This window comes from Tiliqua scincoides, chromosome 2 (genome assembly GCF_035046505.1).
Source record: "Tiliqua scincoides isolate rTilSci1 chromosome 2, rTilSci1.hap2, whole genome shotgun sequence".
NCBI classification, from domain to species: Eukaryota; Metazoa; Chordata; class Lepidosauria; order Squamata; family Scincidae; genus Tiliqua; species Tiliqua scincoides.
This window is the reverse complement of record NC_089822.1, coordinates 120,454,705-120,480,105: the sequence shown is the minus strand read 5'-3', so window position 1 is coordinate 120,480,105 and position 25,401 is coordinate 120,454,705. Positions and strand designations below refer to the sequence as shown.

General features: G+C 46.5%; 2 protein-coding genes across 2 annotated transcripts; both read left to right on the top strand.

Moving 5' to 3' along the window:
- The first annotated feature begins 7,019 nt into the window (after positions 1 to 7,019).
- On the top strand, positions 7,020 to 8,053 carry LOC136638754 (olfactory receptor 10Q1-like). The gene is made up of 2 exons (XM_066612783.1): positions 7,020 to 7,829; positions 8,042 to 8,053. Exons 1-2 carry the CDS (start codon positions 7,020 to 7,022, stop codon positions 8,051 to 8,053), a joined length of 822 nt encoding a protein of 273 aa, XP_066468880.1.
- Positions 8,054 to 20,348: 12,295 nt separating this feature from the next.
- On the top strand, positions 20,349 to 21,311 carry LOC136638752 (olfactory receptor 10K2-like). Its single transcript, XM_066612782.1, has one exon. The coding sequence runs from the start codon at positions 20,349 to 20,351 to the stop codon at positions 21,309 to 21,311; it is 963 nt and encodes a 320-aa protein (XP_066468879.1).
- Positions 21,312 to 25,401: the final 4,090 nt, after the last annotated feature.

Below are 25,401 nucleotides of genomic sequence, written 5' to 3'. Positions count from 1 at the left end.
GCACCCAGGCTCGGCGGCACCGAGAACGGCTGCCACCGGATCCTGCACACCCTGGGCTACTGCGGGAGGCACCTTGGGAGAAGGGGACTTTCGTCCCATTCCACTGGGTAAGGAAAGCAGCCCTGCAATGGGGCTACTCACTTTTCAGGCGCTCGTGTAGGGCGCCAAGCCCTCCATGAGCACCTTGGATCCTGCAGAGCGGAGCTCTGCGGACCCGCCTCCCTCCCTCCTCCTGGCATGCCTCCAGTCCACCCCCCTCCCTGTGTCACACCTCTGTGTCACGCCTCACCCCGCCCTCTTTCCACCCCCCTGCCAGCCTCACTCCTCCCCAGAACGCCTCCTCCCCGCCCCCGCCCCCACTTACTGTGAGACCGCTGAGCCGTTGAGGCTGGGCGACAGGCTGGCGCTGGGCTAGCATGGGCAGGAGCCTGGCGGAGAGGCTCGCAAACATGCTGCAGTGGCATGAAGCCATGCCACTGAGCGCAGGATTGGGCTCTTAATTATTTATTCATTTCTTTCTTTATTTAATTCTGCCTCAATTCTGCAGGATTTAAAGCAGCTTACAACAATATAAAATTTAAAATACAGAAAAACCAAAACCCATAAAATAACAAAATCAAAAAATACAACATAACATAAAACCCATAAGTCCTATCACAAACCTTCTCTCTCTCTCTCTCTCTCTCTCTCTCTGTGTGTGTGTGTGTATGTGAGGGAGAACTGCTTTCCTGAGGTGTGAAGCCACATCACTATGGAGTATATCTTAATATCACATGCAGCCAATGTTGTGGGTCTTTCCCCACTGTACACAATAATAGGTCCTACTGTGTGTCTGTGACCAATCCTGGCACCAACGTTGATCTATAGCGGCTCCTACCGAAAGCTCAGAAGGTATACCCAGTAAAGAAAGAAACGATAAACACCCCATCAAGGGGATCCATCTACAAATGAAGAGTATTACGAGTTTTTCAGCAAACAATAATTATAAAAACTCATTGGATAAAAAATGGGTTTGGATAGCTTGCCTATGTTAACCGCCTTGGGTCTGTAAAACTCTCCCCTCATTGTGAGAATCAGGGAGAAAGGTGACATATAAATACTGTATAATAAAATTATCATACTAAGGTGTGTGAGCAAGCCCCCTTGCCATGAAGCATCAGATGCTCCCAACGTGGAATCTGGGCAGATGCATCAAGAGAAATGAGTGACTCAGTTTTATATAACGTCACAGAACATTTTGGGTTTTCAATTTTGAAGAGATGTTCGATGAAAATAGGAGCATATGGTTGCACATGTATGTGCTGTGTGTATGAACCAAGGAACATGGCTGAAACCAGCGGAGAGATTCTGAATTCTTGGTTGAAATTGATATGAGTGTCTAGCTTCAGGCAGAGAGTAAGAACCCAGAAATACAAACTAGCCTTGTTTGGCCTTTTGGAGAGACTATCACATTTTCCCTGACCATTTTTATTTATTTATTTGATAATAAAATAAACTTTATTTGTATCCCGCCCTTCTCCCTGAAAGGGACCCAATAATTTATTTATTTATTTAATTAAAAGATTTATATGCTGCTTTTCCTGGAGCTCACAGTGCTTTACAATTTAATAATAAAAAATTAAAAATATTACATTAAAATTACATTAAAATTACATTAAAAACAGTTGAAAACAATACAGAGCAGTTTAATGTAATAAAATTACATTAAAAACAGTTGAAAACAATACAGAGCAGTTTATAAAACAGCACAGAGTGAATCCTATACACACTGATTTAAAAAAGGGTTCCCTAGGAGCATCCTACTTCAAAAGCCAAGTGAAATAGCCATGTTTTTATATTCCACCAGAAACCAAATAATGAGGGAGCTTTCCCTTCTGGGAAGTTAATTCCACAGATGTGATGCCATAACAGAAAAGTCTCTGCACCTTGCTGCCATTCTCTTGGCTTCAGATGGTGGTGGTATCCTAAGCAACACCTTATAGCAGCCATTTTCAACCACTGTGCCGTGGCACATTGGTGTGCCTCGAGTGGTCCACTGGTGTGCCTCAGGAATTTGGGGGAAGGTCATTTATTAGTAAGGCCAATGGGGAATGTGAGCAGCATGTGCCTTGTCAATTGGTAAAAACCTGATGGTGTGCCTTGACAATTTTAGTGCCTTCTCAGCATGCCGTGAGATGAAAAAGGTTGAAAATGGCTGCCCTATAGGATGATTGTAGGGGACATGCAAGATTATATGGGAGATAGTGGTTCTCAAGATATTCCAGTCCCAAGCCATGCAGGGTTTTAAAGGTCATCAGCAGCATCTTGAATTAGGCTCAGAATTGAATGGGCAGCCAGTGTAGCCTGCAGTGTGACAGCATAGCAAACTCAACCTACTGAGCCTGGTGACCAATTGGGGCACTCTGTTCTGCTTTGCTGCAGCTTCCAGACTGTGTTCAAGGGCAGCCCCATGTAGAGTGCATTATAGTAATCTAAATGAGATGTCACTAGGGCTTTGCCCATTGTATCCAGATCCAACTGACTCAGGTACAGTTGCAGCCAGCATATCAGCCAAAGTTGAGCAAAGGGCCCCCTGGCCACAGATGCCACCTGTGTATCCAGGGACAACTGTGGGTCCAGGAGGACTCTCAGGCTGTGAACCTGCTCTTTCAGAGGGAATGCTACCCCATCTAGAAATTGCAGTGTCCCCAACCACTTCCAGCCCCAACCACTTCCAGCAAGTGTTCCAGAACTTTCACAGCCCCCTTGGAAACTAGAAAGAGAGACAGAGCTAGATGTCATCTCCATATGGGTGATATCCAAATCTCCTCCAGCTGTTTCATGTAGATGTTAAAAAGCATGGGGGACAGAATGGAACCTTATGGCACCTCAGAAGTCAACTGCCAGGGTGCCAAACAAATACACACCAGCCTCACCATCTGGGTCTTATCTGCCCAGAAGGAGTGGAACCACTGCATAACAGTGCCTTCAAGCCTCAACCCAGGCAGCCAGTCCAGGAAAACACCATGGACAATGATATCTAAAGCTGTTGAGTAGTCCAGCAGGACCAACAGGGACACACTCTCCTTGTCTAGCCCTTGATGTAGGTAGTCAATCAATGTGACCAAGGTCATCCCCATCCCGAAACTGGATTGAAAGTAGTCCAGATAAATAATTTCTTCCAGAATTTGCTTGAGTGAGACACCACCACCTGCTTGATCACCTTTCTTAAAAGTGGGAGGTTGGACACTAGATGGAAATGATCAAAAAACCACTAGGTCTAGGGAGAGTATCTTCAGGAAAAGGCCAATTACTGCCGCCTTTAAGGCTTTTGGCAATAGCCCCTACTTTAGAGATGAATTTACTGTCCTCCCAACCTTCAGTCAACCCTACCCCTCAGGACAATCATAAGAGCTTGCTGGGCAAGGTTCAAGTGAACAAGCAACAGGTCTCACACTCGCATCAGTTGTACCATAACATCATAGTATCAGGATTGACCAGAGACTAGGCAATAAAAGATGCCTGGTCAAGAGGGAGGGTCATCAGAGTATCCAAGGAAGGGGGAAGGGATAACACTGAATTGGTAGTTTGATGATAGAGAAAGTGGGAGTGATGCAAGGTGTAAGAAAAGAAGAGCAAGTGAGAAGAGTTATATGGAACACAAGGGAGCAGTTCATCAAAGATGACCAAAAGAACAAGAAGAGAGAGAGAGAAGAGAGAAATGTGGAAGAGAGAAATACCGTACAAAGCAGCATACATATGAAATTCAACCTTCTGAAACTTTGTGGCACGTAAGGGTGGCCATCTTTAAGCTGCATGTAGTGTGAGTCTGGTTGGGGTAGGGTTCCACTGGTAATAGAATAATTGGGACTACCAGATTTCTGAATAAAGCTTTCATAATGTTGCTATTAGTGTCTCAAGACTGGTTCTGGAGTGGTGGCTAAGACCCTTCTGGCAAAAGCTCCTTGGGCTGGGTATGGCTGGAGTTTGATCACCTCTGGACCAGCTACAGCAATCCAGCTGTGACTATAACCTGGGGGGCATTAACTCTGCTTTATCTGTGGAATTGGTTACTGGGGGGGGGGGATTGGTTGATCATCTGGGTTTCTGAACTTTCTGTTGTTAAAAATCAAGTGGGCTTAATGATCGAATGAATGGGCTCAGAGTCAAGTCCTTTGTTTACCAGTCAGTTGGGTAAGGAGGAGAATGTCAGCAAGAACATTGACTACCCCCATCTGGATGACTCAGCAGACTTTTCAAGATTCAGAGCACTACAGCATCTTCTGGAGTGCAAGAAAGGTCCAAAATATTTGAAAAATAGACAAAAGAAATGGGGGGGGGAGCTGAGATTTTCACTGCAGATAGAAAGACAAGAGAGGTAGCTTCAGGTTCAGAAATAAAACTTTGGATTAAGAAGAACCAAATAATGTCTGTCAGAAAAGATAAATTTGGGAAGAAATTCCCCTGGGTGTGGATGAATTTTCCACCAGTCAAAGAGTTTAAGAAATGATTATAGGTACATTTTTCTGAGAATGTTGCTTGAGAATTATCCTGTAGTTTTTTTAGTTTGTTCAGAAGGTAGGAAAGCATACATGTCAACTTCATTATTTTCCAAATTCTTTATCTCTCAGAAACATAGAGAATACAGTTGTCCCAGAAAGAATATTGATTCAAAAAGTGTAGTCTCATCATTGTACCAGGAGGCAGGCCCACAAGGGAAATATAAATGCAATCTAATGCTTTCTACGATCTTATTTATTCTTTTTTCTGGGTTATTAAGATCAGAATTGCAACCACTTTCGTATGATATACATCTCTTTAGGGAGCAACCCTCCCCGCACTTCACTCATTCTCATTAAGCATGCATAAAAACCTTGGCTCCCTTCTGGACTCCTGACACAATGCTTGAATTGCTTCTCCACATAGACCCTAAACACGCCATTTAATAGCTCAGACTGCCTGTAATCTGCAAAATTAGTGGGTGTCCTGATTGCAGGAAGGAGATAAATCTTCCTCTACAACATCTTTTTAGAAGTTTTTCTATAAGCATGACAAGAGTATTTTGGAACTGGTTTTGATCAACAAAACGACTCAACTTCTCAGGAAAAAAGGAGAAAATAAATCAGGCTTTCAACAGGTAAGAAATGATTGTGATTTCAGTATTCATATCAGTATTACTGTGTCTGGACTGTGCTGACTGAAACAATTTTCACACAACAGGTTTAAGTGTCTTCTGAGCTGAGGCCATGGAATACATGAACTAATCAAAGAACAAGGTCCATGCTAGGGAAAGAAGGTGAAAGAGGTGTATGGGAACATAACTGGATGGGCCAGACTGAGGAGTGTGTGAGTCTGTGCAAAGTCAATACCTTTCCAGAGATTAGGAAGCTATATCACAGAACTATCATTGCCCATGGGACACAAGCTCATTGCTGTGTCCTCTGATAGTCTTGGGTCAGTCTTAAGTTTTGCAGTTTTGGGTATTACTTCAGAATGTGATCCAGAAAACCAGTCTAAAGAAGCCCTCCAGCAGTGTGACCATCAGCACAACAGTGGACGTGTGATTGTGTCTGGACTGACTGTCATCGATGCTGCCTCCATCATCAGGTACTGTAGCTTCATTACAACACACACAAGTCCTATGTAGCCTGTTGATCTATTAGAGAACCCCCCCCCCCCGAAAAAGGGAGGGAGCAGGGTGCTAATATCGTGATTAGAACCAACAGAAATGTCACAAAATAGTGACTGGCGAGTTTTTAGTTCCCCAGAACTTTCCTTGGCTAGAAACTGGAAATTAAGTAAAAATTGGGAATTTGAGCTGCCCGTGTTAAAACTGGGCAAGATGGGAAAGCCTCTGCAATTTACCATTTGCAACATTCTTATTATGGGGTGCAGGAGGCTTTATGCAGCCTTATTTAGATTAGTTTCTGCAAGACAGATTTCAAGTTGCATCAAAGGCTACTGACACAAGGAAATAAAAATACTGTTTCCCCCCTCCCTTTAAACATATAAAATCTGGAAGCAAAGCACATGAGTTCCTTGTTAGGCAGAGAGCAGGAGAAATAGGTTTGGTTTTACATTAATAAAGCTGGAGGTTGATTTGAGGGTGTGTAGTAGGTACAGTCAATAAATCAATAAAAACCCAAGTGTATAATATAACCTTGTGGCTGGAGAGCATGTAACCTTTCCCCTTCAGCCAAGTCTCCTCTTCAGGCAGTAGAATATAATCCTCCAATTTTAAGATTCCATTTCTGAGTGGCTGAATTTGGTGTTCTCAAAAACATATAAATATCACAGGCAGCTGTGTTGATCCATAAGATCCATTGATCCATTAGAAAGAAATCAAAAGACTGGAATAAGTTGAATAACTTCAACTGTACCTATTTTATAGTTATAGAACTTACAGGTTCTATATGGGGACCTGTAACAATTGTAATAGGTAAGGTGATTCCATATCTGTTTTGGAATGGCACAACAGTGGCTAATGCATGTCTTCTCAGAAGTAAGCTCAGTTCAGTTGGGCTTACTCCCAGGAAAGTGCGTTTAGGATTGCAGCCCAAGGGAATTAGGGCCCGTGGAAAGTTGTGTGTAATTTGCTGTCTCCTCTTTGCTGCGCTGCTTTGTCTATGCTGCTGCTGCTGTAAATATTTGTAAATACAGACTTAATTGGTGGTGGATTTCCTCAGTGTCTGTGTAATCTCTGCTGGGTTGCAAGCTCTGTCCTTGAAGCTGCATTCCGCTACTCTGCCTGATAAGGAGAAACTCCCTCCTCGACATGGACACATCACCTTGCTTTTACCCTGACCAACAAATAGCTTGTTAATTGGCATAATCTCTCTGTCTTTGCTCACCTTTTGCTAATATTTGTCCTGATTTTTTTCTGATTTCCCTCTTATGCAGATTGATGCACACTCTGGCTGACAGAGGCATGTAGAATGGAGACAGAAGCATGGAACAAAAGCATGGATCCTGATTTTGTTATCCTGGGTTTCAACACCAGTGAAAGTTTGCAGATTCTATTTTTTGCTTTATTCCTCTTCATGCACATCATCACTGTCTCAGGGCACTTGGCCATTGTGGTTGTAACCTTAGTTGACTCTGCCCTCTGCACGCCTATGTATTTCTTCCTGTGCAACTTATCTTTCATTGAGGTCTGCTACACTCTGGTCATTGTGCCCAAAATGTTGACCAACTTTTTGACCAAGAATCTGAGAATTTCTTTGACTGCCTGTGCTGCACAGATGTTTTCCTTCATTGCCTTTGGGGGCACTGAGTGTTTTCTGTTGGCCGTAATGGCCTATGACAGGTTTGTGGCTATATGCAATCCGCTGCGCTACACTGTCATCATGAGCAGGACTCTCTGCATGCAGCTCCTGGGGGTGGCCTTTATCAGTGGTTTCACAATCTCACTAGGTCTCACCACCCTGATTTTCAGTCTGCCCTTCTGTGGCTCACACATAATCAACCACTTCTTCTGTGATATCCCGCCTGTGTTGTTCCTGGCATGCAGTGATACATATGCCAATGAGGTGGCTGTGTTCCTCGTCTGCATGATGATATTGCTTATGCCATTCCTGTTGATTCTGGTGTCCTATGTATTCATTGCCAATTCCATCATCAGGATCAAATGCTCCGAGGGCCGGAAAAAGGCCTTTTCTACCTGTGCTGCTCACCTGATTGTGGTGATGCTACACTATGGCTGTGCTATCTTCATCTACATCCGTCCTAAGTCTAGTTACTCTCTGGATCATGACAAGGTGGTCTCCCTGTTCTACACCAATGTCACACCCATGCTGTATCCCATGATTTACAGCCTAAGGAACAAAGAAGTCAAAGAAGCATTTAAGAGAGTATGGGAAAGGAATGTTTTTTTCCAATGAAACATAACAGTCAAATGCTCAAGGCGTAGGTTTTTTCCCCTCCTAATGTGACCAGGGTGGCAGGGTCAGTGGCAGGACGTATCAGGCCATCAGTCACCTGATGGATTTGGACACCTCTGTGTGTGTGCCTCCCCATGGTATGTCTTTTTTCTCCCCATGACATGGACTTCCTCTTTATCCAGTACGACTCCTAGCTGAGCCTGACATTGCCTTCCCCACTCCTCCTTCCATGACACAACTTTCCTGCTCCTTCCTCTACTTGATGTAGCCTTCCTCCACTACCATAGTGTAGTCTTCCTCTCTGTCTCCTTGTGCAGCTTTCCTTTTCTTGTGCTTAGTGGACTTGTTTGGGTGGATGGAGTACTTCCCTCTCCACTCAGCTTATTCCTAGAGTTAAATAATGCAAGGGGCCATGGGAGAAAGTCCAGTTGATTGGAGGAAATGCCTGTACAAATCAAGCAGGCACTTCCTCTTCCCCTATCCCAATGGCCAATTGGCTTCCTTCCATGGCTTCTTGTGTTATTGCAGGCAGACCCAGGGAGAACCAACTGGCTGCCGAATGAGTTGTGGAAGTCTAACTGTTTGTTAAGAAAATAGACTCTTTATTTTCACTCTAGGGTTCCGTGATGCACATAGCAGCAGCAGCAGCAGCAGCAGCAGCAAGGACAGATGCATTCTAGCGTGGACCTTTGCAGGGGTGTCATTAAAGGTCAGTAAGGCCTTCAGATGCCTCAGGATTGTTGGCAGTGGAAGTGCCCAATGCACCATTGCAGGTGGACTGGAGAGGGATCCAGGCCAAGACTTTGCCCCAGGGGCTCCCACCAGTGTGGTACTGGGGCCTCGTGTGTGATCCTGTATGTGTGACTGGACTCTGAATTAGGGGGTTTGCCAAGTGACCAGGAAAAAGTGGTTTGATCTTTTATTGTTACTTCTTTTGGGCCAGCTACTGAGGAATTGAAAGTGACATGTTTGGTCTCCCCCTCCTCTTTACACAGGCCAGTTCATTTCAGTTGTCCACCTTTGGTGAAACAGAACATTTTGCCCTGAATCCTGCCAAACACTCACTCAAGCTAGCAGCTTGGGGCTAGATGTGACACAGATTCTTGTGCCACTGGAAGTAAGATGAATTTATCATTGTTTCAGGGTCAAAGCAGACATGACACTAAATATGCCATTTCACTGTTTTGTTTTTTTAAATTAAAATAGCAGATCCCTGGGGTGGGATGGGGCAGTGATCAGGGTCAGGACTGCAGGGCACAGCAAAGGGCATTTAACCCTTTCCCCTTGCTTTGCAGTCCCCCCCAAAAATGGCCTCCTGAGTCTGTTATATGCTATAGGAGGGAACCTTCCGGTTGGTCCCAATAGAGTGCTCTCACCTTATCTACTGCTTGGTGCTTGGGTGCCAGGCATTCTGGATGCCAGGCAGGCTTGGGTGCCAGCTTGTTTGCTCAGGTTTTTCATTTTGAATCTATACATTTATATACTGCTGTTTGAGGTGGGTTTTGTCGTTGCCGTTGTTTTATTGCCGCTTTCTTATTTTTCAGGAGATTTTCTTTGAACTATTTTCATAATTTCAGTTTTGTTGTTTTAACTGGTGGGAACCACCTTGAATATGTTTGCACATTTTTAAGATGGGATATACTATTTTGTGAATAAATAAATGAATAAATAAATAGTATTACATTATTATTATATTCATGCTGCAGGGCTGGGGTGGATGGAGGAAAACGAAAGGCTCTGTACATTGTGGGGAGGGATGGGTTGTGCCTCACCTCCCCACAGATGTTGGGGAGGACTTGGACTGATCCTGCTGTTTTCCTATTCATATATTTGAAAACCCTACCTAAAACTGTGGCTGCTCACCTAGCAAGAAAGACTGGTTGCTTCTCTGCCATGGAGAAAGAAAAGGACCCTTGTAATAAACATAGTGCAAACACTTCGAAATTGAATCTACTGCTCTACAGATATTTGTTTTCACATTGTCACCATTGATGTCAGATTCCCTCCAAGAGGTGTCTATAAGAACAGCCACAGTTCAGTGCAGCCACAGTTCAACAAGCACTTGAAATTGCCATGGAAGCACTAGTGGACTGGTTGTGGCTGCATGTATTGAAGGAAGAGAAAAGTCATTTTTTCATGTAGTGGATCACTTTTGGTGGAGACAACTACTTACTTATCTACCAGTACTTACTTCTCTTACTACTCAGAGGAAATACATTTGTATCTCCTATACTAGGAACACACAGCTGCATTTTGTTGTTGTTGTTGGTGGTGATGAAGTTCGTGTGTGGGTGAGTGAAAGATACTTTGGAAGGGTTCTGAGTCTCCCACTTCAAAATCCAACATTCTTTGAACTAGACAATATTTCCCTTGGGAAGCATAATTGTCAAAGTTGCTTTTGCAATCCATCTCATAGCAGACCAATCCCTGCAAACAGTTATTCAAGGCAACCCATTCATTGGACAAGCAGTACATTTATTCTGGGTGCCAGTTTAACTGAACTACTGGTGCTGCAACCAATCTTTTGACCCCATTCCTGTTAGCCATTAGAGTAGTAGTTTCTTTTTTTTAAAGTAGTTTTCTTTAAGTAAAAAAGTTCTTTCTTTCTTTCTTTCTTTCTTTCTTTCTTTCTTTAAGAAAAAAGAAAACAGGCTTTGTGGTAGTAGTGAATTTCTGAACCTGAGGAAAGAGGAAAATGTAGCATCACAATAAATTCTGGGACCTTCCTTTTCTCTATGGGAGAGAGGAAGTCCTTATCTATGGCCAGTGCATTGCTAGGGGGGTGCAGGCTGCACGGGGGGAAGGGGGGAGTGACACTACTACTGGTCAAAAATTTTTAAACTTTGGTACTTCCAAATAATACTATTAAGGGCGCAATCCTAACCCACTTTCCAGCACTGACATAAGGGCAATACAACTCCAGGTTAAGGGAACAAACATTGCCTTATCTTGAGGAGGCCTTCATGACTGTTTCCTAACTGCAGGATGCGGCACATGCCCCACTGGCATAGCTAGGCCAGTGCTGGAAAGTGGGTTAGGATTGCGCCCTATCTTATATATCATTCAATGCATAATTTCATGCAGAATGCAATGAAACAAACAGCATTGAAACATCACTATTCTATCAAAAATTATAGCAAAAAAGTGGGGTGGGGCAATGGTGCATGACCACACCCGCCGCCTGGGGTGTTAACGTGCCCACTGCATGAGAGGAAGTCCATCATGGGGGTGACATACTGTCCTCCTGCACCGGGTGACGCACTCCCACTGTCTATGGGAGGGACAACTGTAGAAGAAAGAGAAATCTGATGCTGACACAGGTGAAGAACTAGCTCAGGACAAGATCCCTATCCACTTACGTTTGGCCAGTGGCAGCGTCAGAAAAAATGTGACTGGGAGACACAGACAGGGCAAAATGGGCAGGTGTTGTCCCATGTGCGAGAGCCCATAGACAATTGCTGAGTTATGGATTGACCAGGTTATGCAGTGGCAGAGTCCCCACCCTTCAGAGGGTCCAGCCAACCAGGGTGACTTCAGAACCATCCAGTGACAGGAGCAGTGGCAGCATGAACTGACAAAGTGGCAAAAGAGTTTTGAGTCACCACTGCTCCAGTACCCCATCCGCATACAAAGAGGACCACCTTTTCCCAGAGGCCACTGTGGAATCACGGGGCATCTAGGGGATGTTAAGATTAGCTGGTGGAGAGGGTGGGAGGTATGGCAAGCATCACTTGGTAAATGGCAGCAGGGGAGTGGTGTTCAACTGCCCCACACACCACGGGCAGCCAATCATGAACAGTCCTTTTATGTATTCATTGATGGATATAAAGACAAGCAGTCTGAAATAGTGCTTTTCTTTCAACATAGGGATACAACAACTGTGGGGGGCATTTGGGATGGCAAGCTACTTGTCTGGCAGGGCATGCCTCCTCCCTTCTCCCCTGCCCTGGTGCTGCCTGTGGTTTTGGCTCTTGCGGTGAAGAGCTGGTAACCACACACATACACATGTGATATGAATACTGTGTGTTCAGTGGTGGGATTCAAATAAATTAACAACAGGTTCTATGTCCTAATGAGCAATGAGCAACTCAGCTTCAATTGTCTGCCGCAAAGGAAGGTGAAAGACTATGGCTGCACTCCTATACTGTACAATACACACTTTCCAGGGAGTAAGTCCCATTGAACATAATGGGACTTACTTCTGAGTAGACAATCATAGGATTGCACTGTAACTTTAACCCAATGTCTAAATCTAAATTGCAAGGCTGCAATTTTGTCTTCTATAGTCATACTTACAGGCCTCTGGCCACTAGTTTCCAAGGAGGATAAACATGCAGCTGAAATGCACACTTCAAGTGGACATTTTTTCTTGAATTCTCAAGGTAGTTATATAATGAAATCAGGAAGGCACCAAGAAGAGGATGTGGGAACTGCCAGGGCTCCAGGTTACCAACCTCTGGAGACACCACAGCAGCATAGCACCTTCACATCTGCACAAACCAACTTGCTGCACTGGGCTTTGAGCTGGGCTTTGAGCTGGGCCACCTTCCTTCTCAGTGGAAACTTGATGATTTTTACCAGAGCAGTCAATCCTCTCAAGGATCTGGTTCACTTTTAGTGGTGAACATCTGGTCAGCAAAAGTGCACTGAACACATAGTCTGACACCTCATCATCAACCAAAAGCAACAACAGCATAGTAACATCTTTACATCTCCCCTTCTTTTTTGTTCTATTACAGCATTCCTCAGCATCTGCCTCTCGCCATTTTGCATGGCCCACCTCTGGGAAGTACAAATGGAAGTAACTGGAATGACCTTATCACCAGTTATTTCCATACTAAGAGGCCAGACATGATCAGAGGCCAGGCTACAATCCTATCCACTTTTTCCTGGTAGTAAGTCCCACTGACTATAATGGAACTTACTTCTGAGTAGACATGCATAAGATTGGGCTCCCAGGGTAGATGGGAGGGCTTTTTTGAGTGCAAGAAAAGCAGAACTGAGCCTCCTACCACTGTTTATTGCATTGTATTGCTGGTCTCACTGCCAGGCAGTGGAGGTCTGGGGGGGGGTCCTGCCATGAGTACCACTGGGCACCACCTCGAGTACCACTGGTGGTATGAGTACTACTGGTTCAGAAATGCTGCTCTATTGCTTTTACCACCCAGCCCCAAAAAGAATTCCAGTGAACTCTAAAGCTTCCCCCTCCAACTTCCAACTCTGCAATCCAATGCACATCTACTCAGAAGCCCAACAAGTTGACTTCCAGAGTTTGAGAGAGAATGGCAGCCTTGAAGGACAGTTTCACTAATGAGCAAAAAAGTACTATGAGGGGACTGTTCTTCTAGGTTGCTTTTTGACAGGCAACAGCAGATACCCATCACTTTGGTCTACTCTAGTGGCGATTCTCCCACACGTTTGAGGGCTGCTACTGACCAGATAGTGCAAAGCAGGGGCCTGCAGTGGGTGGGGAGGCAGGGGAGGCAGAACCTCCCCACCACAGTCCTTTGAAAGTGTTGTAGCTGTGTAGGTGCCCAAGCACCCACAACCCAACCTAAAAATGAAAATTAACAGCACATGTAACAAACCTTGCAGGTTTTGAGGTTCACCCTGATCACAAGTTCTTCCCAGTGCTTCTCCTTCTTCATTAGGTGATAAGACCTAAACCCAATTTAGGCAAACTTATTCAAGGGGGGGGGGGAATAACCTAAAGGAACTTTTCTGCTAGAGAAGGAGCAATGCTAACTGTACCATCCTCAGCACTTACCTGGGAATAGCAGGTACTTACCTGGGAATAGCAGCCCAATCCTATGCAAGCATACACAGGAGTAAATCACATTATATAGTCAATTGGGCTTGCTTCCCAGGTGTGAGTAGGATTGCAGCCTAAGGGCTATCCAACTTTCCAGAGCCAATGCAGCCACATTGCAGTCCTGAGGTAAGGGAACAAACATTCCCTTGTCACAAGGAGACCTCCAGGAGTTGGTGCTGGAAAGTTACAGTTAAGAGGACTTAGGACCCAGTCCTATCCAATTTTCCAGTGCCAGTGCAGCTGTACTAATAGGGCATGCACTGCATCCTGTGGTGGGGGGGCAGGGAACATTTGTTCCCTTACCTCAGGGCTGCATTGTGACTGCACAGGTGCTAGAAGAAAGCCTCACTGAGCACAATAGGACTTACTTCTGAGTAGACATGCATAGGATTGTGCCCTAAGGCTGCAATCCTACTTCCACTTTCCTGGGAATAAGCCCCATTGGCTATAATGAGATTTACTTCTGAGTAAATGCATAGTAAACTTCTGATATGCATAGGATTCTGCTCAAAGGCTGCAATCCTATCCACACTTTCCTGGGAGTAAGACCCATTGAACACAATAGGACTTACTTCTGAGAAGACCTGCATAGGATTGTACCCTTAATGAAGTAATGTTTTGTGCCACATTCCTGCCTTTTTTTAACCTGAGGAATTTCAGCTGTGGGAGCAAAGTCTCTGTGTGTCTGATAATGTATTATACAATAGTTGTGTAACAACACGTTGTATTGCAATGAAAAGATTCCAGCACAAAACTGCATTCCCAAACCCCAAGGATGAAAACCAACCCCATGGTGCAGTCCTGTGCTTGTGGGAAGTAAGGGCACAATCCCTATGCCTGTCTACTCAGAAGTAAGTCCCATTATAGTCAACAGAGCTTACTGCAGCATGAGAGCCCAAGCCTATGCATGTCTACTCATTATAGAGTCTCATTATAGCCAAAGGGACTTACTCCCAGGAAAGTGTGGATAGGATCGCAGCCTCAGTGACTAGATGCTCAGTGACTAGGATGAGATTGACAATGTCTACTCAGAGGTAAGTCCCACTGTATTCAATGGGGCTTACTCCCAGGAAAGTGTGGCAAACTCAGAGACAAGGATGAGAGTAAATAGGAGTTACTTCTGAGTAGACCTGGTTAGGATTGTGCTCAGTGCCTACCCAGAGGTAAGTTCCACTGTGTGTGCATGGACATGCGGCAGGGGGGGGGCTCTTTGGGTGGGAACTGCTCCGGCGCCCTCCTCTTTGTCCCACCCGCTCCCTGACCCACCAGGAGAGCTGAGCCCAAGGAACCTCCAGGTGCAGGAACAGTCTACTTGCCAGTCGGCCAACTTGGCCGGGGAGGGGAGATGCGAGGCAGGCAGCTGGGCTGCTTCTCTCGCCCTCGTCAGCAGGCTGCATCTGCGGGCATGCCGGCCGTTCACGCCCTTTCGCAGGAGCTGCGAAAGTGAGCTCGCAAGGGCTGGTGAGCAGCAGCCACGTCGCGGGAGACTCCAGTTGGCCGCGTCCGGCTCACCCCTTCAGCCCCAGCAGCCTCGGCACCCACTGGGAGCGACCCCCTTCCCCCCCCACGGGTTGGCCCCGCACGGCTGCTGCCCCCAGGAGGGTTAGCCCTGACATTTCAAGGCACGAGCTCCCTGGCCAACAAACGGTTCTTAGAACCAACAGCTGGATTAGGTAGGGGTTCTATAGAATAGGTGAGAACCTGCTGAATCCCACCACTGTGTGTGTTCTTATCACACAGATAATAACCTTCTAGAAGGAAAAGGATATGCATCCTCTGAAGGGTGGTGAGAGAGTTTATGTCGCCTCCAATACAGTGCATGAATCCAGGCAGCTGACACATGCAGGCAGAATCTGCTACTTAGGAAAGCTCTACGAGAAAACTTTTTTTCCCAGCTGTGACTGATTCTCAACTTTTCCCCTTCTTTTCCCCCTTGAGGCCTGTGGGATGTTTTAATGCCTTGATAATGAAGGCTTTTGATGATCAGAGAGGAACCATAGTGTCCTAGCATAATTTGTTCCTTCTGAGTCAATCAAAGGGCAGAGGAGAGAGAAAGAATTCATAAAATGGGACTGTAAGACATAGAATCTTAGCAGAAACAAAATATTATATCAGTCTGGTTCAGACCAGAAATCTCTGTGGTATGGAGAAAGATCTCTGCTTGTATATACTCTTTGTCCATGGCAATCATTGATGATATCTGTGTGGTATTAGTTTCATCGTGGCGCTGGGTCCCATGCAAATTTTCTTCAGGAGCTAAGATCTACTCTCCACTCACACAATTTACAGGTAAGGTACAGTTCAATTCCACCATATTTTGGATGCATTCTGAATGGAATTCCGGCAGCCAAGCAGCTCTACGGGGAAAGGATATAGCAAGAGTTTAGGGCTAGCTCCAGGTTTCAGGGGCCCTTGGCAAACTGCCCTCCATGGGTACCCTTCTACCTGGCTCCCCTCAAGGACTGTGGTGGGGCTTAGGGCCCAATTCTAAGCAGGCTTAACACTGGTGCTGAGCTCCAGCGCAGGAGTTGGGTGTCACAAATGTGCCGTAAGGCACATACATGGCACCCGGAGAGGAGGGGGGCACTGGTTCTGTGCCTGTTGCCGCTGGGCCTCAGTACCTTGTGGATGGCTGGCTGGTGCTCCTCTAGCATCGACTGGCGGAGAATATTTTTGGGGCGGAGGGAGGTGGAGAGTGGGCGGAATGGGGCAGAGCGAGGTCAGAGGGAGGTTGGAGGGAGGGGAGGATCGGGCCTGGGAGAGGGGTAGAGACAGTGGCAGGCTCTGCCACTATATCCTAATCTCCCTCCTGGCCTAGGAAGCCTGACGTGATCCAAGGATACCCATTGGTGCCGCAGCTGCATTACCCAACGTAAGGTGGCAAACACTCCCTGACCCCAAGGAGACTCCAGGCACTAGCCTGGCATCCACTGGATTTTGTGGTTACCATTTTGGCGCCACTAGAGCCCTATGCACCACTGGCAATAAGTTCGGGCAGTCTATTAGGTGGGTGAGATGAGTGAAAGGAGGTGATAACAGAGCGTCTCTCTTTGCTGAGAGAGTTGTTACTGCAACAAGGCTGTGATCTTGGAGATTGGCAGTAGGCAGTTGGGAGGGCCTCAGGCTCTCCGCAAGTGCCCCAAATGCCAATACTTGATGCCAGTCCTGGCAGTATATTAGTCATGTACATTGGGAAATTGTTCAGTTACCTAACTAGGGGAAAAACCCCATCTAATCTTCAATTCAGGTTAATTGTCCTGTCTTGCTTCTTCATTTGCATCTTGCTTCTTTATTTAAAAAAAGAGCAGAATAGGATTCTGTGATGCATGTGTGTATGGGTGGATGACTGGGTGGGTGTGTAATTTTTTTTTTAATCCTCAAAAGTTATTTTGATTTTTTTTTAAATTATATTTTGCAAATGTACTTTTGGAGAGCAAAATGTAGATAATCAGTGTAAGCCTGCACCATTGGTTTTTCTTCTGGTACATCTCCAGACATGCTGGGAATAACTGGTGCAGTCTGTCCTTGGTTGTGTGTAGTGCCCATGAGATGTGGGCTAGCTAAGGATTAGACTTGATTATGTAACAGACACCTGTGATAGGATCTTCTATCTTTTTAAATTTGGGCAAAGAGCAGCTGTATGGAAGTAAGTGCAGTTTGGATCAGGACTAAGGCATGGGGAGGCATTTAACCCTTTCTTCCTGCATCACATTCCTGACAGCTATTACTCCCTCCCACAACTGCTATAGAAAATCAAATAGCAGTTTTGGGTAGTGGTGATTTTCATTGGAAAAATGATGCAAGGGAAAGGGTTAATGTCCATCCTCTCCACACTGCAGTACTAGTCCTAATCTGGGTCCCACCCTAGCTGCTTTTTGTCAAACTTTAAAGAGCCTGGAGATTTGATCACTTGATCACAGATCTCCATCCTCTTGTGTGGTTTGACCTGGAGGCTGATCAATGAACCAGGAGCTCTTTGATTCAAATCCCATCCTTGCCACAAACTCAGTAGGTCATCGTAGTTAAGTAGTGTAAGAAGTCTTATACTTCATTTAAAAGGCAAGCCCTTTTTATCCCAGGCCCTTGGAATCTGCTGTAATCGTTAAAAAAAACTAAAGTAGACAAGTGGAAAAATCAGAACAAACAATGTCACAGATCATATAAGAGGAATATTGGAATGCTAGCCTCTGAATATTTACTGAGAAGTAAGCCCCATTGTGTTCAATGAGACTTACCTCTAGAAAAGTGTGTATAGGGTTGTAGCCTTACAGCCCAATCCTATACTCGCTGGCCAATGTTCTAGTGATTCTTCTGCTGTTTACTGCCATAAAGCAGTTGGTGCTGCCCTAAAAGGCACTCTAGCAATCAGCTCAGTAGCGTGCTGCTGGGAATGCTGGCAGAACGGGGCAGCGAGGGGTGAGAGTGGGCAGACTGGGTCCAGGAAGAAGGTGGGTTCAGTGCCAGTGGTGACAGTTGAAGCCTAACCCCTTCCTGGAACCGGTCCCGTGGTGCAGCCCCAGCTAAATAGCAAGTGCAGATCTGAGTAGATATCCCTGCACATTGGAGGCTTATCTCTAGGTAAGGGAACAATTGTTCCCTTACTCATAGAAGAGCTCTGCAATGCCCCCTCTGCAGGATACAGTGGTAGTGGTGGTGGAGAAGAATGGGATTGGGCTCTTATTTTATTAGACATTGTTCATTCTACTCCTACTAGCCAGTAGCGGACCTCCCATTAAGACAGTGGTACTCAAACGTTTCTGGCCAGTGGCTCCCTTGACCCACCCCCGTGGCTGTTGGCCATGACTCCCCATCATGTTCCTGAGGGCTGGAAGTGACATCATTAAACAGGAAGTGGCCAGAAATATTTATATTAAATATAATATTATAATATTATATTTATTATAATATAATATTAAATATTAAATATATATTAACTATATTAATATTAATTATATTAATCATATCATTAATTAAATGCAGATCTTAAAAATATATTATTAATACACAGCAATATACATGCTTTATAAATGATCAGCTGCTGATCACTGTTGGAGACAGGATGCTGGAGTAGGTAGATTTTGTCTGGTCCAGAAAGACTCATTTTTTTAACTTTGTAAGCATACCAATAGAATTGTTTTATCAAATGAACTTTGTGAACAACCAGTCTGACCAACATTACACCCCCCCCCCCCCCCCGTGGACCCCAATCCAACTAGTCATTTCTCCCATTCTCCTTGAATAGGCTTGAACCCTTTATTAATTAAATTAAATTTTTCCAGCAGCTGATGGGGAAAACAAAAATAGACCATGAAAATATATCAGAGCTGATAAGGGTTTGGTTAGGAAGCTGATTTGTCTCCTATACTAGGAGTTGCACAGCTCAAGCCTATGCATGTCTACTCAGAAGTAAGTCCCATTAGAGTCAATGGGGCTTACTCCCAGGAACGTGTGGAAAGGATTGGGCTGGCAATCACTTCATCAATGGCTGATAAGTATTCCCTTCAAATAGCAAGATTCATCACTTTAAAAATACAGCCTTTCCTCTTCAGTCAAACAACAAGATTAATAAATCACTTTAAAAACTGTTCCCTTTTTCTGCTCCTGGCCAAGTAAAGTGTGTGCTTCTCTCTCCCCTCCCCCCTTTGCCAACTGCATGGAAACAACTTTAAGACCCCTGGTGACTGGTAAAATAGGAAGTGCTTTATTTGGGGAGGGGGAGGAAAGCGGGAAGGTTTGGAGATTGAAAGGGCAGAGTGGAAGAGGGAGGGGGTTGAAAAGAGAGATTTCACTTTGATGAGAAGCGATCCCAGGCTGGAAACTAGGAACCAACCAGATAAGGATCAGCGAGGGTTAAGGACTGCAAGCTGAGCAAACAACATGCAGTGAACACAGAAGGTGGCAGCCTCAGAGTGGAGGGAGAAGAAGGCGGGGCGATAGCAGCCACTCTTGCAGCTGGGCAACTCCCATTTCTTCTGCTTTAAAAAAAAAAGAGCAGAAGACGGGCTCGTATTCTGCCCAGGGGTGTGACTGTATCGCTGCAAGAGGACATCCTGCACCTCCCTTTGAGTTCCTGGTGCCTCCCTAAAGAGCTGCGCTGCACAGTTTGAATAACACTGCATTAAGATGATGGGGCAAATCATGGGGTCCTACAGGCGTGAGTCTGTAGGACCCCATGCAAACCTCTCTGAGGCTCCCGACGGGGTTAGAAACTGTGCTTCTGTTTCTCCAGAAGCATAGTTTAAAGCCTTGGGGAAGCCCCAGGAAGTTTCCCAGATGCAACCTGTGGTTGTGGGAGACTCTGTGAGCCTCAGGTGAGTGTGTGTGGGGGGGTGCGGATTTGCACACAGGGGGCGCCATCTCAGACCTTTGCCCCAGGACATTGGGCTCGGGAGGTCCGCCATTGCTACTAGCCATGGAAATGGGCAAAGAGCCATCCTGATCAGTATATTCTCATCCCTGATCACCAAAAGTCCAGGAGCTTGACTCTGGTATGACTTCTGATATTTCAGCATGGTTTGGTCAATGGATATTTCTGTTTATTTTCACTGCCCTAGATACTGGATATTGTTTTGTTTTTAATGCATGTACCAGATGTCTGAGTGCAATTGTGGAGAAAGCAAGCTTGCGTATAAGCTGTCTCTTATTACAGTCATGTCTCTCATCGTTGCAGGACTCTAATGGAACTGAATGGCGGAAATCACAGCAATGTTATGGGAGAGTTCATCATGCTTGGTTTTTCTAATCTTGCAGAGTATGAGGTTCCTTTGTTTTGGGTATTTCTGGCAATGCATCTGGTCACTCTCTCAGGACACTTGACTATTGTGGTGGTGACGTTGATCGATCCCTCCCTCCACAACCCTATGTATTTCTTCCTGCGCAACCTCTCCTCCATTGAGATCTGCTACACACTGGTTATTGTACCCAAGATGCTGGCTAACTTCTTAGCCAAAAGTCGGAAGTTATCATTGACTGAATGTGCAGTACAGATGTATTTCTTCATAGCGTTAGGTACCTCGGAGTGTTTCTTGCTGGCTGTGATGGCCTATGACAGATATGTGGCCATATGCAACCCACTGTGCTATGCCCTTATCATGTGCCGGGCACTGTGTCTTCAGCTGGTGGTGGCAGTCTGTACCACTGGATTCATCCTTTCACTTTGCCTCACTGCACTCATTTTTAGGCTGCCATTCTGTGGTTCTCATGAAATCAACCATTTCTTTTGTGACATCCCACCTGTGCTGTTCTTGGCATGTAGTGACACCCACACTGATGAAGTGTTGGTCTTTGTGGCATGTTTGTTGGCTCTTCTGGTCCCCTTTCTGTTGATCCTGATTTCCTATGTGTTCATTGCTGAGTCCATCCTGAGGATCAAATGCTCCCAAGGCAGGAAAAAGGCCTTCTCCACTTGCGCTGCTCACCTGGTTGTGGCTGTTCTCCACTATGGCTGTGCTATTTTCATCTACATCCGACCAAAGGCCAGTTACTCCCTTGAACAAGACAAGATGGTTTCTCTGATCTACACCAATGTCACTCCAATGCTGTACCCTATGATCTACAGCCTCAGGAACAAGGAGGTCAAAGTTGCATTGAGGAAAGTAATAGGAAGAAAAGGTGCATGCCAGAAAATATGGACCCTCTGATGATGAGCGAGGTGACTCTTGTTAATTTGAATGGGAGTTTGACTTGAATGGGAATGCAGTCATGTCTGACGGTGTTCAGACACGAGCCTCCAAGCTCCACTCTCAAATTTTCATGCTCAGAAACCCTGTTCTTTTCTCCCACCATGGATACAGTATTTATCTGCAGTGACAAATACTGTACTTAGGGAGAAATTCCCTCTGTGATTGCTGGGCACCCAACATTCCTAATCATGGGGAGGATCACACCCCGAATGGCACTGCAAGCAAATGTTGTAACCCTGGTGGGAAAGATGGCAGAGTTTGAGAGTGTGTTGGGATTGGAGTGGCGCTTGGAAACACATGTCTGAGACACTATACCCGAGTACAGCATCCATAGATATTGTACACCTGAACAGGACTCTTGTTTACTCAGTGACAGAGCCCAGTCCAAGCTCAAACCACCACCAGTCTCCTGCATGCTGCCTGGGCAGCTGTTGTAAAAGTGCTGTGAGGCACTTTGTGGCAGTCAGAACGACAGAGGCACAGGTGGGAAGGCCAACACAGGTGAGGGCTGGGCCTCTGTGCTACTGAGAGTAACCCCTGGAGCCATCAGCGTTAAGTTTCCCGCCGAGCACAGGGAGGAGTTCTGGAGTGGGGGGAGGGCAGGGAGGAGGGTGGTACAGGCCCAGAAGGGGGAGAGGATGTAGCAGAGGCTGCTGCTACATCCTATCCATCCCTCCCGCGCCTGCAAGCCCTACATGGATTTACTCAGATCTGTGTCAGTGATTGAGCTGGACCAGTTCCAAGTAGACCCACAGTGGCTGCAGGGACTCAACACAAGGTAAAGGAACAAATTTTCCTTTACCTTGGTTCCTTTACCTCGATTCCTTTATGTACAGGCAGTCTGGAAGGATTGGACTGAAAGGTATGTATAGTATGCATCCTATACATACTTTCCTACACATACTTTACTGGAAGTTAAGTCTCATTGAACACATAGCAGGCATATGGCACAGGGGCACATCATTTAAAAACAAAGAAAGCATCATTTTTTGCTTCTGGGCTCTTGTTTTACCTAATAAAAAGAATGACTGAACTATCGATGGCCTAATAAAAAGAATGAACATAGTTGATTGCCTCCATCTTAAATTCTTTTTATTTAAGAAAGCTGTGCTGATTCGGTGAGGCTGCCACAGCCCACTGTCCAGCTGTGGGGAGAGAAGCAAGGCAATAAGTCCATGCACCTCACCTTCCCATGCATACTTGGGAACTGTCTGGGGTGATTGTGACAGACACAGCGCCCTGTCACCAACAGTCCCAGCAAGACTAGTTGTTGCTATAAGGAAGGGAAAATCAACAATGGATTCTCTGCCAGGGCAGGGAGGAGGCAGGGGGTGGGTGGATTGGGTCTGAGGAGGGTGTGGGTTTGACAGCAGTACCAGATGCCGAATCCTAACCTCCTTCCCAGGCCTAATCACATGGTGCAGGAATGATTATTCCCCTACCCAGAGAAGGCCCCTTGGATAGCCTCCCCACCATAGGATACAGTGGTAGCCATTTTGGTGCTGCTGCTTCAGCGGGGGGGGGGGGAAGAAGGGGGGAATTGGGCAGTTATTGTCTAAAGGAGTGTCTCCCAAACTTTTGACCAAGGCCCTAAATACAGTTTTTCTCTCAGAGCCCCGCGGACCTCAGTTGCAAACTTGCCGTAAGGCATGTTTGCGGGGCCCACCGCTAGGCTCCTTCCGGAGCTAACCCAGCTCCGGTTGACGCTGGGCTAGCGCACAGCGGTGGCCCAGGTTCTGTGGCTCAGCGATCCCCTGGACCGCCGTGCTGCGGAACAGGAGGCAGGGGCATGGCCGGGGGCGTGGGGGAGGCATTCCGGGGAGGGGGGAGGTGTGGCTGGGGGTGGGCGGGAGGTGTGTTGGGGGGAGGGAATGAGGCGGATCCACTGAGCCAAGCTCCGCAGGATCCAAGGCGCTCGTGCAGGGCTGTGCACCCTACACGAGCGCCTTTAACGCCAACCTTTTGGTCACCGCTAAAGCGAGTAGCCCCATTGCGGGGCTACTTCCCTTACTCAGGGGAAGGGGATGAACATCCCCTTCTCCCGAGGAGCCTCCTGAGGTAGCATGGGAGGTGCAGGATCCGGCGGCAGCCCTCCTTGGAGCCGCCAGACCTGGGCGCTGCAGGCAGCTCAGGATTGGGCTGCCCGTCTGGTGACTCACAGAATTGGTACATGTTAAGAAAATAACAGCAATAATAAAAAAAGACCTTCCCGTGACCCTTCTCGGGTTACAAGTCATGGTAAGTATGTACAAGGTAGAGGTAAGCTGCTTCTGATTGCCAGATGCAGGGGAAGGCACCAGGACGCAGGTCGTGTCTGTTGTCTTGTGTGTTCCCTGAAGCATTTGGTGGGCCACTGTGAGATACAGAAAGCTGGACTAGATGGACCTTTGGCCTGATCCAACTGGGAGATTCTTATGTTCCTATGTTCTTATGACCCTCAGGAACATCCACATGACTCTTGTTTGGGTGATAACCTCAAGTTTGGGAACCACTGGTCTACACTTGTCATACCATCAAAAGGATGCTTAATTTAATCAAAACTTGCCAAGTCTTTTCTAAGCTCCTAGTTAAGGAGCTTTCTCACTCTGATCTTGGGGTCTACTTTTGTAAAATAATCTTTAACAGATTTAAGACACGCTGGAAGAAACCCACTTTGGGGTCAGAGTGCATATGCTCTAGATTTTTGAAAGGGGTGACAAACAGGTGCCTTTTATAAAGGTGCCTTAAAAATTTGCTAAAAAGTTTTCATGTAATTTTTTAGGAGAGGAAAAAAAGAAGCAAAATGCAAAAATCTAGCAATACAAGCATGGTAGAAAAGATATTCTCACCTGCAAGTAGCAGCTGGAACAGCCAGAGGGGTAAAAGGGAAGGTAGTGGCTAGCTGAGCAAGTGGGGAGGCAAATTTGGGCACTTCACCTCAGTGACCTCTTAGGGTACAATCCTAACTTCTTACATCAGTGCTTTCCAGCACTGGCATAGCTGTGCCAATGGGACATATGCTGCATTCTGCAGTTGGGTGTCACTCACGGAGGCCTCCTCAAAGGAAGAGAATGTTTGTTCCCTTACCTCACTGCATTGCCCTTATGTCAGTGCTGGAAAGCACTGACATAACGGGTTAGGATTGCCCCCTTAGTCACTGTGACACTGACTGATGGCCCAATTCTGTTTAGCTGCTGTACTGAGAGCACAGGGCCACTGGCATGATGGTTCCTAAATCTAATCCACTGTCCTGGTGAAGAGGCCAGTCAAGACATGCAAGAGGGGTGTTGCTGCCTGTAATGTCCATAGTGGGCAAAGACCCCGCCCCCTCGTGTGCGACCGAACACAGGGGCTTACCCTGTTGATGACAGGCGGTCGTCGATGGAGAGAAGGACAGGAGACAGACACGGTCGCTTTGCACAGGTGGTTTACTTGAGTCAGACGTTTAACATTCACGGGACCTGTTACATCACAGGCCCTTTTGGCTTACATAGACTTGTGTTGTTGGCACACGTTAGGATCGTTCCCCGACCCCTAGAGGTTCCAGGTGGAGTTCCCTGGCTGGTGCCTGTTGCCCCAGGATATGGGTTCCCCTGAGGTTGGTCGCCTGCAGCACTTGTGTTCGGGGTCAGCCCAGATGTCTTCAGGAGGGTCCCAGGTACCTCAGTGTTTGGACCTCGATCAGCTGGCCTGCATTGGGGAGAGTTAGCTGGGAGTCCTCGGGCCTGTGGCCTTACTACTGAGGTCACCCCAGGGACCCAGGCAGGTCCCAGATCTGGGGGCTCCCAGTCCCAGCTCACTCTCTCCAGGACTGAGGCAGTCAAGTTCCCTTTCGGGTCATGGACCGGCAGAATAAGGCCAGGGTTGCTACCCCCTCTGGCCTTCCCTCCAGCACTGCTGCTGCCTGGGAAGGAGCAACCTCCCCCTAGGCTGCCTAATCTGCTTATGAAGCCAGTGTCTGGCTTAGCCAGCCCCACCCTTTCCAGCCAAGTGGCTGTTTGATGCTCCCAGGAGGCCCTGGGCCCTACTCCCAGGGAGATGCTCTGCCTGGAGGCCCAGTCCTGGCAGT

Bases quoted from the DNA above. Each gene is read 5' to 3' on its own strand.
- LOC136638754 (XM_066612783.1), top strand. From the start codon at position 7,020: ATGCACATCATCACTGTCTCAGGGCACTTGGCCATTGTGGTTGTAACC.
- LOC136638752 (XM_066612782.1), top strand. From the start codon at position 20,349: ATGGAACTGAATGGCGGAAATCACAGCAATGTTATGGGAGAGTTCATC.